Here is a 19,426-nt window from a genome sequence, read left to right as displayed (position 1 = left end):
TTTGTATAATACTGCCTTTCTTAGAGCTTGAACATGATTAACAGTCAATCACCTATTGAAAACCTGCTCTCTTTAGATGGGACTAATCTGTCATTATGTTTCATATTTCATTAATCAAGTCTGACCTCGTAATAAGATCACAAACTACTAATGATACGGATGGAGATAACTGCAAACTACGAAGACGGAAATTGTCCTTTCAAAGTGAAATAGAGAAAGGTAATTAACTTCATTTCTTACATTAGACAGCACTGCTTCATTATTCATTGGTATTTCACTTGGTAATGCAGGGTACGTTAGGGTCCCATGTTGGCTGTTACTGTAACAGCTCTTGAGAATCCAGCTGAGCAGCTGTGCATTGTGCCCTATATGATTATATCTGACTAGAAGATATCAGTTGAACCCTTCCATCACTTCACCCCGTCAGCGCAGAGCTGTTTAAACACTAAGCTACCTTATTGCCTTTGAGATATACATACATATATGTGTATTATCTCTTAAATAATATCCATTTTCTGAGATACCATATTTTAAACTGTTTAGAGAGGCTAGTCTATCGGATTATTTATTAGCAGCATTGGTTTTATTTCCTCAGCAAAGTGCTTCATTGAACTTGATGGTAGGTAGTGTTTCTCCCTGGAATTAAAATATTTTGTTTTCAGGACACAGTAGGTTCACCATAGTCAGATTTTGATTCATATAGTAATGTGTAAATAGTTGTCCTGGCAAGAGTTCAGGCAACATTTTCTGTGCATACATTCACCTTAGAGGCTTTTGGGAGTAATCCTAATGAAGGAAAATTCAGTGAAATATTAAACTATGTCACCAGTATTCGGTACTGCTAAATATCAGGAATTGTAGATAGTAGCTGTGGTCAGACAGCAACAGTCATGAAGACAGGTAATCTGATACTCTCGGGATTTTCATTTTTATGTAGGAAAAGCACAATTCCTTGAATAACATTACACTTCTATGGTCCAATGGTTTGTCTGACAAATTACTGTTTCTGATATGCCTGTCTTCCACACTTCACAGTTAAACCCCAAAACTAAATGCAGCATAATACCAATTTTAGAGTTGCAGAGTAGCTGATAATAAATGGGAACACTTTAAACGTATATAGCAGGTATAATGCTCAAAGAAGGAAGACTTTAATCCAGACTGTGGCTACTCAGAACAATGACATTGCCGTTCGATCAAAGAAGCGTCTTCAGGGCAGGAAGCCAAGACTGACAACAAATCTGTCAGGAAAATGTCCCCATGAAATATTCAATCTGCTCTTCACAAAGAATCTGTTGACAGAGGCGCTTTGCCTGAATAACCTTCACATTTCTTATGAGAAAACATATGCTGCCACCTAGACAAGATTGAAGTGATCTTTCATGTTGTGCCTGCTGCAGAATTACAAATAGGCTTCTCAGGTGTCAATGTGGTACCAAGACACCTAGGCTTTTATGGTTCTTGCCCAGTAGATTACACTGAAGATCCTCTTGGAGACCTTTATTTGCATTACTTTTGAAAGAATATAATTTCCCACAGTTTTACCTTTGAAAAAAAAACCAAAACAAACTTGCACCATTGGGGAAGAAGCGACAAGATTGGCAACAAGCTCCTTAGTACTGGTAATGACTGTATAGTATCTGGTAATGTCTGAGTTAGACACAAGTGTGGTACATTGGAAGTCCATCTGACAAGAAGGTGCAATAGTAAGATTTCTTTGCCAAGAACTAAGTATACCTTTGGCCACTGGCTTACTACCCCTCTCTGATCCCTGTTCAGATTCTCTATACGTTGCCGTAGATGCAGCAGACACCTGATAGTCATAGACCTTCAATGTCACTCTTCTGTGACCTACATCCTGTATGAGGTTGTAAAGTATTAGAGGTTATTACTGGCTTGTAAAGTCTTATTCTATGGATTTCAACACTTTATATATAGGAGGGAGTGGCATCATATTTTGATCCAGCACAGTTAATCTACAATGATAAATATTTGGGGACGATCCTGCAGAGTGCCTCAGAAGGACTAGAGTAGAATCACAGAATCACAGAATCTCCTAGATTGGAAAAGACCTGTAAGATCATCTGGTCCAATCATTAACCTAACACTGACAAGCCCACCACTAAAGCATGTCCCTAAGCGCTGTATCTACACCACCTTTAAATACCTCCAGGGATGGGGACTCAACCACTGCCCTGGATAACGTGTTCCAATGCCTGATGACCCTTTCAGTAAAGAAATTCTTCCTAATATCCAATCTAAACTTCCCTTGGCGCGCAACTTGAAGCCATTTCCTCTTGTTCTATCACCTGTTACTTGGCAGAACAAGTCAACTCCCACCTCTCTGCAACCTCCTTTCAGATAGTTGTAGAGAGCAATAAGGTCTTCCCTGAGCCTCCTTTTCTCCAGGCTAAACAACCCCAGTTCCCTCAGCCACTCCTCATAAGACATGTGCTCCAGACCCCTCACCAGTTTCGTCGCCCTTCTTTGCACATGCTCCAGAGCCTCAATGTCCTTCTTGTGGTGAGGGGCCCAAAACTGAACACAGTACTCAAGATGTGGCTTCACCAGTGCCGAGTACAGGGCTAAAATCACCTCCCTGGTCCTACTGGCCACACTATTCCTGATACAGGCCAGGATGCCGTTGGCCTTCTTGGCCACCTGGGCCAAGACTGCTGGTTCATGTTCAGCAGCCTATCAATCAACAGCCCTAGATGCCTCTCTGCTGAGTAGCTTTCCATCCACTCCTGCCCAAGTCTGTAGCGTTGGCGAGGGTTGTTGTGGCCAAAGTGTAAGACCTGGCATTTGGCCTTATTGAAACTCATACAGTTTGCCTTGGCCCATGGATCTAGTCTGTCTTAAATCCCTCTGCATGGCCTCCCTCCCTCAGGCAGATCAACATTTCCACCCAGCTTGGTGTCGTCTGCAAACTTCCTAAAGGTGCAAAAAAGATGGAGTTCCTAAGCACACACAAGATAGAGACAGCCAGCATTCTCACTTTTGTGTTTTGATATTTTACGTCACACTAAATTCTTATTGATTTGTAATTGGGGGGGAGGGGGGGGAGTGTGCTCATGAAATGGTCTTCTTGCTGGCATGCTTTACTTTCAGCTGTTGACCTACTAGCATATTATGAAGCTTGAAATTGTATTGTTCCATCTTTGGTGTGATCATCAGTGATTTTCTCCCTTTTGGAGTGCTAAAAATGGGATTCTGTTATCTCAGCCTTTAGTTCATACTAGCCTGATTTGGACCTTGTTGCCATGGTAACTATTCCTGCACAAGTTTTATCAGAGGTTAAACAAAATCAACACAGCTCTCTGTTACGCATCTGCAGTTAGTACCACTACTTTTCCAATTCCACGCAAGACCTTCTTACTCCATCTATACATATTTCCACCATTTCTTACCCGTGTCAACAAAAAGTGATCTTAGTTGGTACTTTGGGCTCTGCCATAATGTGATTTTAAAGAGTACAAGACTACTTGAGGTACCAGCTTGTTCTCTGGTTTCCAGAAAGGACTGCAATACCAGAAGGGGTCCCCTGCAAAGATTCACATGCACACTACATAGCAGCTTATTCTTGCTCTCAGCCAAAAGAAATTCTTTGCAAGTCTTTCAGAATAATGAATGATAGTCCTTGCACAGGTGCAGGTGCAGCCTTAGCCAGTTGCCATAGATTCTTGACAGTCAGCCAAGAAACTCTCCATGACTGCTTAAAATAAGCAGTATTCCTGCCTGGCAGTTCCAAATAAAGCTCTCAGCTGGGTTGGCAAGTTAGTCTTCTGCTAAAGCCTGAGGGACAATAAGCTGCTCCATCTACATTCAGTTGTCTCTTTCAGCAGTGCAGAACACAATCCTTGCTTGCTCATTTCTCATTTTCCTCTAGTAGTTCTGTGGGAGTTTGCTAATTTCAAGGGAAATGCATAGGGGCAGGAAGTTTCTTTTGCCCTGCTAGTTATGAGTGCAGATCTATTACCCCATGCTGAATGGCACATCACTAGAGTTGGTTACATCAATATGAAATCCAAACATAAAGGTGTTTCAGGCAGAGTGTAAGTAAGCACACTGAAAGCTTGAAAACTTGAGGCTTTGTGTCCTGGTTTGAGGTAAAATAGAAACAATTTTCTTTTCAGTAATTTTACTTTTCAGTTAAGCTTTTTCTAACCAACTGAACTCTCTGAAATTAACAGTGTATTTGATAGAACAAGGGGAAATGGCTTCAAACTGGAAGAAGTTAGATCTAGATTAGATATCAATCTAATCAAACAGGTTGCCCAGGGAAGTTGTGGAAGCTCGATCCCTGGAGGTGTTTAAGGCCAGGCTGGATGGGGCTTTGAGCATCCTGGTCTAGTGGAAGGTGTCCCTGCCTATGGCAGGGGGGTTGGAACTCGATGATCTTCAAGGTCCCTTCCAACCTAAACTATTCTATGATTCTATGATTTTTCAGACAGTAGTCCGCTTCCAGAGTGATAAGACCTCATGTTTATAATTCATACCAAGGCATGGTATGCAGAGAGGCTCTTGCTTATACTTATTGCTATAACACCCAAGGCCAGCTAACTTTGTTATTTGCCCCATCGGAGGGCCAGAATCGGAAAAGCGTAGAGGGGTCACACCTGTGGGGACGAGTGGACAGGACAGGTGACCCAAAGTTGACCAGCAGGGTATTCCATCCCATCTGCCTCATGCTCAGTATAACAGCTGAGGGATCAAAGGGTCAGCCCTTTTTCTTCAGTCACCAGTACCTGAGGAGGACTCTGTCTGTTTGTTTGCCTTTGATCCTGATCTGCGCATTCCTGAATCCAGATCCAGAATCCAGTTCCAGTCTGTTGCTGAAGGTCCCAGTCTGGGACTTTCCCAGTGCCTGCTGGTGACATGATCATCATCCTGGGAGCTTGATACTGGTTTTGTGTATATTGTATATATTTCATTATCTTCTTTTTTGATACTATTATCTTTTCTTTTTATTATTTTATTATTAATATTTCATTAAAGTAGTAGACTCATAAGTCTCTTTCTCTCTTATCCTTCTCTCCCTGAAGGGAGAGGTTGGGGAGAGCGTCTGTCATTCATTTCAGTGGCCAGTCTGGCGCAAATCGTGACACTTTGAAAAGACTTTTCTGGAGTTCAAGCATTATTACTTTTGCTGGCATCTTGTTTAACTCTTTGTTAATGTTGACTCTAAACTCTTAACCTTCTTGGGACTGTTGCAGTGTCCAATTATTCTCATTAAAAGATATTCTTTGCATTTAACTTTAACTCATGTAACCCTTAGCTGAAGGCTGTCAAAATTCTAGACCTGTTCCGGGCACTCACATGAAACTTTCCTGAAGCCCTAGAAGCAATCAGGTATGAAATACTTTCCAAGGAGAAAACTGATTTGGGGCTAAAACTACACTTGTTACACAGCCAAATCATAGCCACTCTTTGTTCTTTTGACAGGGCATATAAAATCTTTCCATCATATCCACGGTAATTAAAATACTGTCTAAATAAATCAGCATGGACATACTAACTGGGAATGTAATGATGACCTCACTGAAATAAATCCTTATTCCGGATTTTTAGCTGTGATCCAAAACCAAGAACATCGTCCCACAGACTCTAGTGGAGAGGATGATAAGAACTCTAATGGAGTTATATTGTTAAATTACTAACCAGAGATTCAGGTATCTAGCAATGCTTAATCTTTAACTCTTGTCAGCTGGCCCAGGGAATTCATAACAAGGAATTTTTATTTCCATGCATGTGATTTTAAAACTCCACAAAAGAAAGCTCTTACAAAATCTTGTTACACAATTATTGCATGCACTTGCCCACATTGACACAGAACGTAACAATCAAGCGGGACATAAAATGCATTTTGCAGTGTTTAATTTTTAGCATATTGTTAGCGAAGCAGACTTATATAGTACTTAATTTCAATTTGAAGCGTCAAGCTTCTTGACCAGACTTTTCCAAAAGTATCTACTGATCTACTCTCAAAGTAAGCACAGAAGGCAGAGCTCTAATAAACTTCTAATTGAATCTTGATTAATACAGCTATCTTAAGTGTGCAGTGCTTGTAGGTACTATGCAGGCTAAGAAGCCAAACCATGTTAACATAGCTTTATTACACAAGGTATCCAGAGGCCATGGCTGGCAATGTAGAAGACAAGGAAATCTTTCAGGAATTGATTCTCCTTCCTAAAAGTATGAGGTGAAGCAGTACCAAGAGAATGGGGAAATAGCCCCCTGCCCCTGCTCTCTCCCATTCTTGTCCCCTTCCCCCAGTTTATTTATTAAATGCTTACTTCATGAATAGACAGCTCAGCCAAGCACTGTGCTGTGTCTCCAGCAAGAAAGTAGGGCAAGGATCTGGACAAAAATTGAAGTTCTTACTTAACTGTGTTAAACTGCTAGTATTATGCTGATGAAGTTTGCTTGGCCTTAATTTGAAAAGAGTTTCTAATATTCAGCCAGAGTGTCAGGTGGTTAAATGACCAGGAAACAACTAATATCTTGGCAGGCAGCATATGGCTTGGAACAAGACCTCATGTCCCCAGAATCTTATCTTGAGCATGAAAACCCCAACAAAAAGTATGTGGTCATCAGAGAGCCCATCACTACAGTTTTCCATCTGCTCCTATAATTGTTATTGTTATTTTTGTTACCAGAGTGCCTAGAAGCCACCTTGGGGTGCTTTCACAAAAGTCTTGTTTCCAGGAGTTGCTCCCAGAGAGGCTGTTTCGCAACGCCAAAACTGAGCAAAATGCTGTATGCAGTCACACGTATCCATAGCCATCATCTGAAAAAAAAAAAAAAAGTAATAATACCACAGTGAAAGCTGAACTCCTTGTAAAAGAGAAGAGAATTCTGAACTTGATAGGAGAAATACTTTGGCCCTTGCCCTGAATCCCTTCTGAGGCCCATGTTTATAATTCTTTGTTTCTGATTTTTTGAGTGTAGTATTATTTCCTGAAGTATAACTCAAGAATTGTCCTTACATTATTATCTGATTAGCATTAAAGTTGACGCAAACACAGACAGAGCAAGGAAAATTCAGAGATAAGGCTGTCACTCCGTCCCTAACTTATCTCATTTTACTAAAAATGGCACAAAAGAATAAATGAAGGATTGCATACTCACTTCAACTTTGAAATTCTTGTATTTTTAAATGTGTCTCAAATTTGGTTATTCAAAATCAGCTCCTTTCTTAGTCCATTTAAAAAAAAAAAAAAAGAAGAAACATAGATCCTTATGGAAACGTTACCCAGTCTTTAGTCCAGAATGGTGGGGAGAGGTTTCGGTGTCTTCTGCTGTTCCCTATTTCCAGAATCATCCAAATCTTCATAGCTCCGAGAGGAAACACAGAAAAGGGCACATTAACTTACCAAATTCTCACAAGCAGCACTGAGGCAGAAGAGTAATTCAAACAGCTCTCTCCGGTGCAGTTCATTTCCTCCAACATCATTATCCAACGTACTGGAACCTTCCAGCAAAACTGCCAGGACTTCCTATAACAATGGAATTTCACTGGTTTGTATCTTTAGGTCCCTCAGTGAAGTCTTAAAAGGTACCAAATTATGAATGAAATTAGAATTAAAGGAATCTTCTATCATTAAAAACCGTAACAGAAAAATAAAAACTTTACGCCTTTTTACTACTGAGATGAGAAAATGTTTTAACTGTCCTAAAATACCAACAGTAACCTACTTTTCCTAGGAATAGGAATCTTCCTGCATCAGTTTCTAGACAGGTATCATTTTTCCTTGGTGTTAGTCAAATACCACACACATATCTGACAGTACATTTTGTAAGTAGGGGGTCCTAAAGATAGGTGGGAAATCTGAAGGGAAACATGAGTAGGAGTGAGGAAGAAGGACGAAAACAAACGTGTGCTGAAAAATACAGGAATTCCTACACCCCAAGTTTTGGCATTGTTTCAAACTGTGAGGCCCGAGAGGTCTACAGACATCTACTGTGCCAAGGTGCTGAACAAGGATTTACAGATAACATAAATCCATATGCCTGGTGGAACTTTAGATAAATTCTTTCTACCAGCTTAAGAAATGTCTCAAGAAATGTGTTTGCACCTTTAAGAACTCTTGCCTCTGCCATGTTCTGAAAATGGCCAAGCTTTGATATAACTGTATCTGTTTCAAAAGATTGTTTTTAAGACAAAAAAACTCTGATGGAAAGAATCTATTTTCACTTGTTCTTTGTTTCACCTAAGTTCTGCTGGATATTATGCTGTAGAAGGGCATAACTACATATGATGTTCACAGAAGGAAAATTTGTAGTAATGCAGCTAGTCCTCATCTTACCATAAAAATCTGGCACTGTTGCTAACTTAAATTATTAATGAATACGTGATGACTTCAGTGTTCATTACATCGCTCTTTTTTATTTCTAAAATTTATAATCCTGTGGTCCTCAAATGTGAAGAAATATCTTTATCACTGAGTAGGCACTGTATGCTTTACTGCTTCCTCTAATTATAACTAAAAAGCTGCAAGTGTAACCTTCCACTTTCAAAATTGAATTCTAGTGTAACTAACCATCAGAATACTATGAGATTATTTAGATTAACAAAAGCAAATAAAGTTTATGTGAAAGGCAGCCTTTATGTTAATTCTCTCACTGTACTAAGCATTATAACTATAATATATGTGATATATAAAGAGTTTTCCTGTTCAGAGACCCTTATTATACAAAGTGCACTGCAGATTTTAACAGTACAGTTTGTTTTCAGTTCTTTAGGACCAACTACTTCTCCTGACAATACTAATTTCTATTTTTTCAGCTGTGATCATTTGGAAAATATTTAGATCTGAACTTCTTAGGGTATCCAATAGATATTTGGCACAGCTTTCTTTTTTCACACACATTAAATTTATGTTTTTTCCATACAGTTTTCATACATTAAAACCCATCCAAAAAGTAGGTATTTTATCTAGTACTAATAACTTGACGTTCTTTTAACTTGAGCAGTGCTATAATCATCGGTGACGTTTCACTAAGGAGCAAGAAAAACCTCTAGAGATACTAATATATGCTTACTTATCACTTCAGGTTATCAGTTATAAGGACTTTATGATTAAACTTTCCTTAAAAGTTTTTGCTTTTTTCTGTACTATTTTGTCCTCAGGGATGTATTGGTAACGTGCAAATGTTGGAGCAAGCTATGCTTTCAGCAGGCACTCAAAAATGTTTATGAAGGCAGCACTTCTCAATTTCCCTGATGGCCAGTCATGACCTGAGGTGATCATGATGGCAATAGAAGACTGTCCCGACAATGGACAAATTTCTCTTCAGCTGAAAAATGGTAGAGTGCTTTGTTCAAGTCATTCATCTTCTGGAATGGACTTTCAGATGATCTTTCCTGGGAGATGTTCCTTGTCAGGACATGAGTTTGGGGCTGGGTTTGACAGACATCCAGATGTTATGATGTGCATTCAGGACTTTGAGTGTAGGCCAAGTTGATTCTGAGAGACAAAAGCTCAAGCATTAAAATTCAAGATTTATAAATGCCTTAGGTTTGTTTAAGTGAATTCAGGGTAAGTTATAGTACTTTCTGATGCTTGAGGAGGGTTAAATGTCTCTATAGACAAGGCCAAAATCAGTTTTCAGACAAATTTTCTGGTAGCAAAGGTGGAGTAGCTCTCATTTCAAATGTTGCATATAAAATGAAGTCCAGAATTTTATCTATTGCTTCTCATGCGTTTGTAAAGATTATGGGGATCACATCCTTCTCCCACTGCAAAATAAATCCACTAAAGTTCTTCATACTGTTTCCCATAAGAATGTTTGCAAAACAGTACAGTTTTCTCTCTGAAGATTTTAAATCCACTAAAATTAAGCAATAAACAGTTAACAGAACTTGTGAATTAAAAATTCATTCTGAAGTCTGTCATTGGAACACCCATTATGAATGTAATTTTCAAATAAAAATATGAATTGCAGACTGGGGTAAGAAACCCAATATGAAAGACCCAAGTCAAAGAAAGGATAGCAACAGGAACAAAAGTGTCAGACATCTTGCCTACGGATTTCATTGTTATAATAATATATCTTAAAGGAATACAAATTATTTTAACTTTTCTCTTTTATTCTTAGATATATATGAAAAATATAGCAAAAAGGTATATCTTCACCATAGCAACAATTATCTACTGAATGACCAGATGCTGAGTTGCTTTTCATTTTCATGTTTACAGGCAGTCAGCTTCCTCCTTTTTGATATTTTTCCTTTACCTAGTTGTTACGGTTTGAGAAACCCATAACAATTTATTGTCGTTTAGACAATCATTCTATCACCTGATGACTCCTGCCCACCCAGGAAGGAGAATTGGGAAAAAAACAAGGAAACCCAGGGGCTGAAATATAAACAGATTTAATAGAATAAGATTAGGTAATTAACATAAAGAAGCACTAAAGAACCAATATTGATCCCGATACCAATACAGAATATGTAAAGATTATACTCAGCCAATTAAATCGGTAGGAAGCTGTGCACTCCCAGCAGTGGACGATAAATGTCAGACACTGTGAGCATTACGGCTTCGGGAGGCTCAGGGGTCCAGCACTGGGGCAGGAAGTTCTCAGGATGGCAGCCATCAAGGGAGAGAGAGCACTTCACAGCAAACTTTTTAATTAATATTGACTGTGACGTTAATGGTATGAAATAACCCTGTTGGCCAGCTCGGGTCAAGCGCCCGGGTCTCGCTCCTCCTCATTCCCGCACCTGGTGAGCTCGAAAACACTGACACCTTGAAACCCACACACCATAGCTGGCCATGAGGTAAATATTTTCACAAATTCAGACACCAGAGTCTTCTAAAAGTGCAGTCTCCCAAGTATTAGAAATTAGTCCTGTGCCACTCAAACCAGGGCACTAGACCATTAGAAGGCATTCAGTTATACTTAGCCATATACTCCATAGCAGTCACATTCAACTTAGTATGAAGTAAACAGCAAGGAAAAAGAATTAGGAGCGTTTTAATTAGCAATTTAATCATCCTAAAGTCCCTGGTTGGCATTCTATAGAGTAGTTTAGCCTGCGTACAACTAGAGTGGACTTCTCGGGAATCACCCCTCATTATATATTGCTCCTGCTCCACAGTACCAGTAATTTTTGATATTATATAAATATTATGTATCTATTATATTGTTCTTATACCACTAAGTGAAAAGCAGTGATTTCAGAAATTAGGATTACCATTTTCCCTGATTGATTTTATGCTGCTCTCCATCTATATGGTGGAAAACATAGGCATGGTTTGAACATCAGCATTCAAATTATGCATCAACAGCTTTTGACTTTTTCACATGTTTGAGCTTTTGCAGTTTTTCAACCCCGTTCGCGGTATGGTATTTACCATACTATCTGAAATGCTGGGTCACTGACTTTTCATTCCAAATATTTGCTGCCCATGGTGCATGGGTGGGCACATAAGACATTTTTCTGCTCTCTGACAAGGAAACTGACATTTTTAAATTAAAGAACAGATAACAAATAGTCACGGTGCCTAGCAAATATTTTGTTCGTATGTAGGAAAGACAGATTGACCACCACAGGAATATTTGTGAACATCACATAAGAGAGAGCTAATAACGGTTGAATCAAAATACTTGGTGGGAACCTGAAGATCTGCGGACCTTTTGAGCAATCAACCATTCCTCCTTCCAAGTCAGAGTGTGCATTTCTCCTTATCAAGGGACGTACTTGGTGTAGCATAAAATAATATGGTAGGTTTTTTCAAAGGAAAGGGAAGATGTCATGTCTGCTGAACAGATTTATAGTTATGCAGATCGTGTTAATGATAAAGATTATCAGTTTATGGTTTGGGATATAAATGGCTTTCTGCAGGGATGAGGAAGTCATTCACCCTATTTCCTGCACAAAATTGAATTTGTGTAGGCATATTATGGGACGTTTTATTGGATGGCTGAAAAAGGGAGTAAAAGTTTGCCACCTTCTGAAACACTAGGCTACATAGTTAACCTGATTAAGTATGACAAATTCCAGTTAATGAAATTACAGTAATATTAAACAATGCTGCTCCACATGTAATATATTACTGACACTTTCACCAATATTGTTTGCAGCAGACTAATATGTTAAGAGAAAATGTCTAGATCATGCAGGTTGCCACTGCCTGAATAATGCAAAACTTCAATGCTACAGGCTGACTATGGGACACAAAAGAAACTTGTTTGATCTCTGGTAACCATCCCACCAAGCTGGATTTTATGCCATTGTTTCTGTGAGTCTATGTCGTAACTCTATTTCATTGCCTTCATGAGAACTCCATTTCTTCCCTTCGTTTGCCAGTGCAAGTGCAAAAAGCAGGACACAAACCTTCTGATAATTACTATGAAGATTTTGGAATTTCCAGACAGAAAATATCAGAGGATATTGCCTGTAAACTTGGCAGGCACCCAAAACACATAACAGGCTAAAACAAGTACTGTAAAGAGTGTAAACGTTGTTTGTCCATGTTTGGTAAAGCGGGAAGTTACAAAATAACCCTCTTCAGCAAAACAAAGTTTCTAGCAATCCAAATCAGAGTGAAACGTCTTACCAGGAAAGGAAGGAGGAAGCACGAGGATGAGGGTTTGCTTTTTTTTTTAATGGTTACACTTATTTTGGAAACAGAAGAGAAAGGAGAAAAGAAACCTTTTGAAACTTGGAGTCTGTGTGATAGAAAGTGAACTTATCCATAGGCACGCATAAACAGATAGAAAACTTCTCTTCTGGAAAATTAATTCCAAACCAATGACTGAATTTCAACGCAAAAGGAAGAAGTTGGAGCAATTCACATTCTGAATAAAGCACTTCCTAGATAGTATTTGTAACATATTTCCGCTGAGCTACAGAGGCACTGCTCAACTGTTGAGCTGAGGTACAGAGCTTGCACCATCATCAGGTCCTGAAGAGACGAATAGAACATGCAGTTTCCATTGTAATTCCTACTCTAGGTGCAGAGTATCTCAGGATTATTCTCCAGGCAGAAGAACCTTTAGTATTAAATAAGAGTCTTTTTAAAAGAAAATAACTTTTGATTCTCTGAATGTAGCCAGATGGTTAGCAGATAAAGCAATGGCAATAAAGCCAAAGGTGCATATTTTGAAATAGATCAGCTGATGAACAAATTTTCCCTGATTTCAATAGGCAGGAACCTACGTTCAACAGCTCTCCGCTTTCCTTCTAATGCCAGTGAGTTCATTATACCTGGACAGCATTTGGAAAAGAATATGTTCTGTTGTTCTGATATAGATGGAGACTAAATGCAGGTATATTGATTGAATTACCCTGGTTTTACAGCAGTGTAATTGTTAGCAGAATCTGACTTCTTGTTTCTAGATATTTTAGTATTCTATGGATATGACAGATAAGACAGTCTACTATACTTCAGCTGCTCTACATTTTTTTTTTCATTAGTCTCAATGACCTCTCCTTAAAATTAGTCCACTGATTGATTTGTATTCCACAGGGTGCTCATTACAGCTACCGTTAGTGCACAAAATCCCATGAACATAAAAAATTACCCTTAAAAATGGTAATTTCAAGCTTTCATTAGAAGGTATTTTTCACAAGTTGAAGTCAGTCAAGCAGTAAGTAATTAAGACAATTTACTGTAGTGTGACTGTGTGCATTTCACCAAATATTCCCACTGGAAAAACCACAGGAGACATCTACATTAGAACTTCCTTATGAAGCTTTTTTTTGGTTTTGTACTCTTTTGGAGATGGGATTGCAGAGAACATGGTATTGATTCTCCAGTCTGAGCGTCCCCCGAGAGCTTCACACTGTCGGTCCATTTGCATTTGAGTTCATGCCTTCGCAGTATCCCAGTGTCACCAGTATCACTTATAGCTAGTAATCCTGCTTAACAGAAGCCAATCAAAGTCACTTCAGTCCAGGACTGTGTTGATTGCCCTTGGAGACCCCAGAGGGTACAGTTAAAGGAGGCCTGCTTCAGTATTGGTTTTATCTTGTTCACCATTACCTGCCCGCACTGCTCACAGATGTCTGGACTCCTGCAGAGCGCTCTGTAAAAATCTTGCACTCTCTTTATGTGCAGATAGAAAGGATTAGATGAGGCCGCAGTTTCATTTCCTTATGGTGACCAGAAAACAGAGAAGAAACCTAGGGAATATGCTAAATGTTGTATTAACCACTGCTGTAGGCTGTAAAGACTACAGACATTCCAGAGCTATGTTGATTAGTAATTAGCACAAAGCAGATGGGAAATCATGCTGTCTCCCCAGGAAGTTAGTGCAAACTAGTTACAGTATTTATATGTTGTTGAGACTACCCTGCTAAAATGTGTTTTAAATAAATAGCAGAACTGGAATTATCTTGACATTTCAGTTAAAAATAGGCAAAACCAAATATTGAATTGGAAATTACCTTCAAGTTTATGCTGCAGAGAGATCAGGAGTTCTCTATATTCATAAACGATCGTTCTTGGGTTTAAATCCTATTTAATTTTTACAATGTGTTTTTAAAGGCATCTGCTTTAAATCTAGTTTTATTTGCCACTTCTTAAGAGGACTGAATCTGCTATTCCTCACTACAAACCCTGAATGTGATTAATGAAAGATTCATTCTTAACTTGATTGGTACTCTGCTACCATATCTATCACAGCATGTTGCGTACTTTTCTTATTCAAAATATTGGATGTTCAGAGAATTGCAATTACTTCTAAAGGCTCAGGAATTTGGGCTACTTTGGAAAGTTGTTTTGAGATGATCCCAGAAAGACCGACAAGGAACTCCCTTCCTTTTCTACCCACAGGGTTTCCCTCTACCATATCAATCCTAAATATAGGTTTGACAGTAATGAATGTGGAGAAATATGCTCTCTCTTTAGGTGGGCCCAGAAATTTTGAGGTTCAGCGGTTGATTAATACATTTGCCTTTTCTGGGAAAAGAATAATCGGCAAAGACACTTATGTGTGGGCATAACTTAAATGAGTAGTTCTGATACCGAGTCTGACGTCCATGACTGTTAGTCTGTTGAGACTGTGAGAAATGCCCAAGAATGTGAGAAATTAGAAGAGGGAATGAAATAATAAATCGTTTTTTAAAACTTTGGAATATAAAACTTTCTCAAATCTCATCCTCACCTGGAAAACCAGTAAGTAAACAGGAAGGCTGTGTTGGATAAAACCTTTGCTGTTTTGATATAAGCAACTTTTTGCATAATGAGTTGTGGCTTAGAGACTACGAATCCTTACTACATACATGCAAATGTCTTCTAGAACTTCAAAAGAAATATAAATCTCTTCTGATACAGGAATCAAAAAAGGCTTTAAAGTAATTTGTTCTAATAGACAATGAACTTCCTAACACATAATAATCATCTCCATCCTCAGACCAGAATAAACTAGAACACAATTTCATGAACTGCATATTATTGTACACAATTATTTCTATTTAACAGAATATTTCAAAGAGAATGATCAGAGTGATCCTGAACCCTCAGGGGACACCACCAGATACTATCAATCTATTAAGAAACACTTTGAGGAGAAAAAAAGCAGGTCATCATCTTTCGTGTCCTCCATTGAAGATGAGCAAAAGCCCCTGTTCTCTGGGATAGCTGATTACCCATCTGTAACAGAGAAAACCACAGAGGTGGACTTTGAAGAAATGGTTCATGCCACAGAAGAACTTATTGACGAAAGAAGCAATTCTTGCAAAGGTAATCTATCTGTTGCTATTCTGTAAAGTTTGAGTAGACATCTTTTTAGTCTGATTATGAAAAATCATTTTCTGAATGGTTCTATTGACTCTTTACATATATTTACTTTTGTTTTTCCTGAAAGTTAAACAAGAAAAAATATTTTAGATCAAAACTTATTTCATCAAGAGGATTTATGTAGTTTAATACACTGGCTGTGGGGCTGAATAACAGAACCTCCAAAAGGCTATTCCAGGCTTTGTTAATAAATCATCTTGTAACTGAACTGCCTTAGGAGAGTCATTTAAACAAACTCTTTAAAATTCTCAACTGCTACTGGACTTCATTGAGTGCCCATGGATGAAAACTGAACTCAAAGCAATAAAGAATCTCTTAAAGGTTGTTCGATATGCCAGGGTTGGGTGACAGTGAATAATTCTAGATAAACCTGGTGATGGCTGCACAGGCACACAAAAAAAAATATTTTCAGGTAACTAATTTCATTCTGTGTATTGACAAGGCTCAACAAAAATTAAGTAAAAGAAAAAATCATAATAGCTCAAAAGAATGCTATCCCATTTTGCTGCACATGTTGGTTAAAAGGAGTGCCTTTACATCACACAGAACAAATCCTGACTTCCATAAGTTCCACAAGAACAAAGATTTGAGCTTTTGTGCAAGACAAATGATCAGAAACTACTAAGCAATCTGAGTTACTTTTACATAGATTTAAATCATATGAATAAAATTACATCTAATACACTAAAATATTAATTTTCTCCATGATGTGAAGGGAAATTAATAAAAAGCCCTGGATTAATATACAGTTTAAATATTGCTGAAACTTTGTTTTTAATTCTTTTGGTTTGAAGGGAAGAATTAAATATTTACTGTTTAAAGCTGTTTTCCTCAGCAGTTTGTTTCCATTGAGGCAATTTAACCATCATTCAATAAACTTGAGGCTTTCAGGCTATAATTTTAAATGAACCTAATGATTAATCAGGCCAAACAATGTATTTTTTACATCTCAAAGGTATGAATATGTGAAGTCTGGTCTCCTCAGGTTAAGGCTATATAAATCTGCACCATATAAACTTGTTGCATACGTACTGCAATTTCAAAGCTTACCTTTCCCCTACCAATAGCCAGAAATGTGTCCTTGCAGCTATAGCAACGTTTTCCAAGGCAACCTATTACAGATTTTATTTAAGCTAAATTTAGCATGTCTAAAGGTTACATATTTTGATTAAGATCACATTCTTTTTTCCACTTCTCAATCTAGCACTTCTGGTAACATGCGTGAAAGCTCATTACCTTTCTTGCAACTTTCATAAAAACTTCAAGGTCAATAAAATAAAATCAGCTTTGATTGGTATATGTTTTAAACTAAATTCTTACTCTTGCTATTAATTAGAGATTGATTATAAATCACCATAAAAATAGTTATAAACATAGTGAAATTTTGAAATAAACTGCACGTATGTATGTGTGTTTATAATCCTCATATAGTGTGGTAACTTATAAATCTTGAATAAAAATGCACTTGTATAAAACTACTGCAATTCATTACCACTGTGACTGATACGTATTTAATTATCTTTAGCTTTGTTTTAAGCTTTGGTAGTTAAGCTGATGAACGGAAAGACTATTAATAATGTATTATATAATGTGGGCAGAAACTGCATAAACTTCTCTCTTGTAATCCTAAAATGCAACTTTTAACATTAAAACATATGGGTCTTTTGAGGAGACCTCATAATTTTTCTGTAATCTATATATCGCAGAAAAATGATATTTTCTATTTTCACTTGCTTGTTATTTGGGCTATTAGACTGGTTCTTGAATTGTTCAAGTGAACCTAGTTATGCATTGATTTATTTTCCAGTCTAGGATGCTTCAAGCCCTGGAAGACCAGAATTGGTTATAAAGTTTTTCCTGCTGTTGGGCTTTTCTGGGGTTACTCATGTACATGGAAGTACCTGAAAAGATGTTTAGAACAGTACAATACCATATTTTATAGTGTTTTAACTTGCTATTTTATAATTGTATTTTATAATTTCAGTGTCAATTAATTTACTTTGTCACAAAACAAATATTTATTGTCATAGTCTACAAATAGATACTAACTGTAATTTCCCTGGGATAATCCACGGCATTGAAAAATATGTGATTTTATTGAACGATTAACCAACAGCTTCGTTTTTACACGACATTAAAAAGCAGTGAAACGTGTGTCCTATATATTTAGCTTCTACTGCTGAAATTCACTGCTTAAAAGAAAGTCCACTGGATTTACAACATCCATTGCACCCACACCCCTAGTTTAGAGTTTTACCCCTGAATTTGCCATAGTCTGCTCCCTTCACATTGCTCAGAGCTTTCCAACTTCCTTGGACACTGCAAATTGTGCCATGTGTGCCTGCTAAAACCAAATTATATGCTTCTGTGACACCATTTGCCTCTTTCCTTCTGTTGGCTTAAGTGGCTGAGAAACTGAACAGGTTTCTGCGTAGCCAAGATGAAATCTCTTTCCTCTTCCTTCTGCCCAGCACATAAAATCAGTTATAGGTCACATCACATGAAATTCAAACACTTTCTACAGCTCCAGGAAACCTACTACCACCTGCTAACCAAAGATCAGATAATGCAGCAAGCACCTTTCTCTGATAAAAAAAGATAAGAGAGCCTCCTCCTCCACTTGGAGTCATGTAGTGAGAGCTCCCCTTCCTGGCTAAATCGACTTGAAATACTAAATCTAAGAAGGAGATATATATTTTTTTTATTATTATTTCTTTACTTAGAGCAACACTGCTAAAAGATGTGTTTGAAAAGGAATAGCTAATAGCGTTTGGACAAACCTTTCACATGTCACCCACACTGTGGTTTTTTCTCTTTTCTTTGAAACATGGCTCTGGCTGCTATGGTTGCTTAGAAAAATTTCACAAGTGTGAAATGAATGTAATCTATGCTGAGTTATCAGCATTCAGTGCCAAGAGAAGTGTGAGGAGCAGCTCTGAGCAAACCATTCAGGGACTACTGGGGGATGTGGGATTCAAATCCAACTGCTCGTAAAACAGAGGCTGATGCCTTATAAGCAGTCGAGGATTTTGTCCGGCTGTACGTTGAAGCAGCAGCCTGAGCGCAGTAAGAACTTTTAATACATTCTGTAACTTCACGTAGTTAAATAATTACAAATACACCCCTAATGGGAGTTGTACTGTACTGAGCAGTACAGTTCTAACAGCCTTTTTTTATCACAGCAGAGGAGAATCTGAGTGGTACTGAGCAATTTTTGACTGTTTGCATGACAACAGATTCACTCAAAGTAACAAAGGCTTGGCGTGGATGTAGAAAAAGCACTGTTCAACCTAAAAGTACGTCACCTTTAGGCTCTGCAAAGCTCACAGCAAGATCTGCATTCCACATCTGCTAAGGATATGTGCAACTAGTATATCCCATAATAAATTATTTGTAACCTTTCACCAGCTTGGTGAACAGGAGAAACAGCCAAGAATATAAACTAACTAATAAATCCACAGAGGTGTGAATTAAGCAAATTGAAAGAGGAAGGAGAAACAGCTCAAACCAGAAATCCAAGCTAAAGGAAGGAGTGTCCCTGAGTTCTGTTTGGGTGGTACAGTGCAGTGTTTGACGACAGACATCCAGGAACTGGGAGGGACAAGAAGGTTGAATTTGGGCACAGCATGTACAGGGGGAGACCAAGAGTAGTCACCATCATTTTTTTTACA

The 19,426-nt window shown here is 38.1% G+C and overlaps 1 protein-coding gene across 1 annotated transcript in view; it reads left to right on the top strand.

The window, feature by feature from the left end:
* KCNH7 (potassium voltage-gated channel subfamily H member 7) overlaps nt 1-19,426 on the top strand; it is a 253,766-nt gene that overhangs the window by 227,871 nt on the left and 6,469 nt on the right. Inside the window, exons 12-13 of the mRNA XM_082484494.1 lie at nt 120-219; nt 15,450-15,698. Coding sequence (XP_082340620.1) covers nt 120-219; nt 15,450-15,698 — 349 coding nt within the window. The remainder of the gene's footprint in view (nt 1-119; nt 220-15,449; nt 15,699-19,426) is intronic.

Source organism: Vanellus vanellus (genome assembly GCF_965231255.1).
Source record: "Vanellus vanellus genome assembly, chromosome: 5".
NCBI classification, from domain to species: domain Eukaryota; kingdom Metazoa; phylum Chordata; class Aves; order Charadriiformes; family Charadriidae; genus Vanellus; species Vanellus vanellus.
The sequence above is the reverse complement of the archived record's forward strand: the minus strand, read 5'-3'. Positions and strand labels throughout refer to the sequence as shown.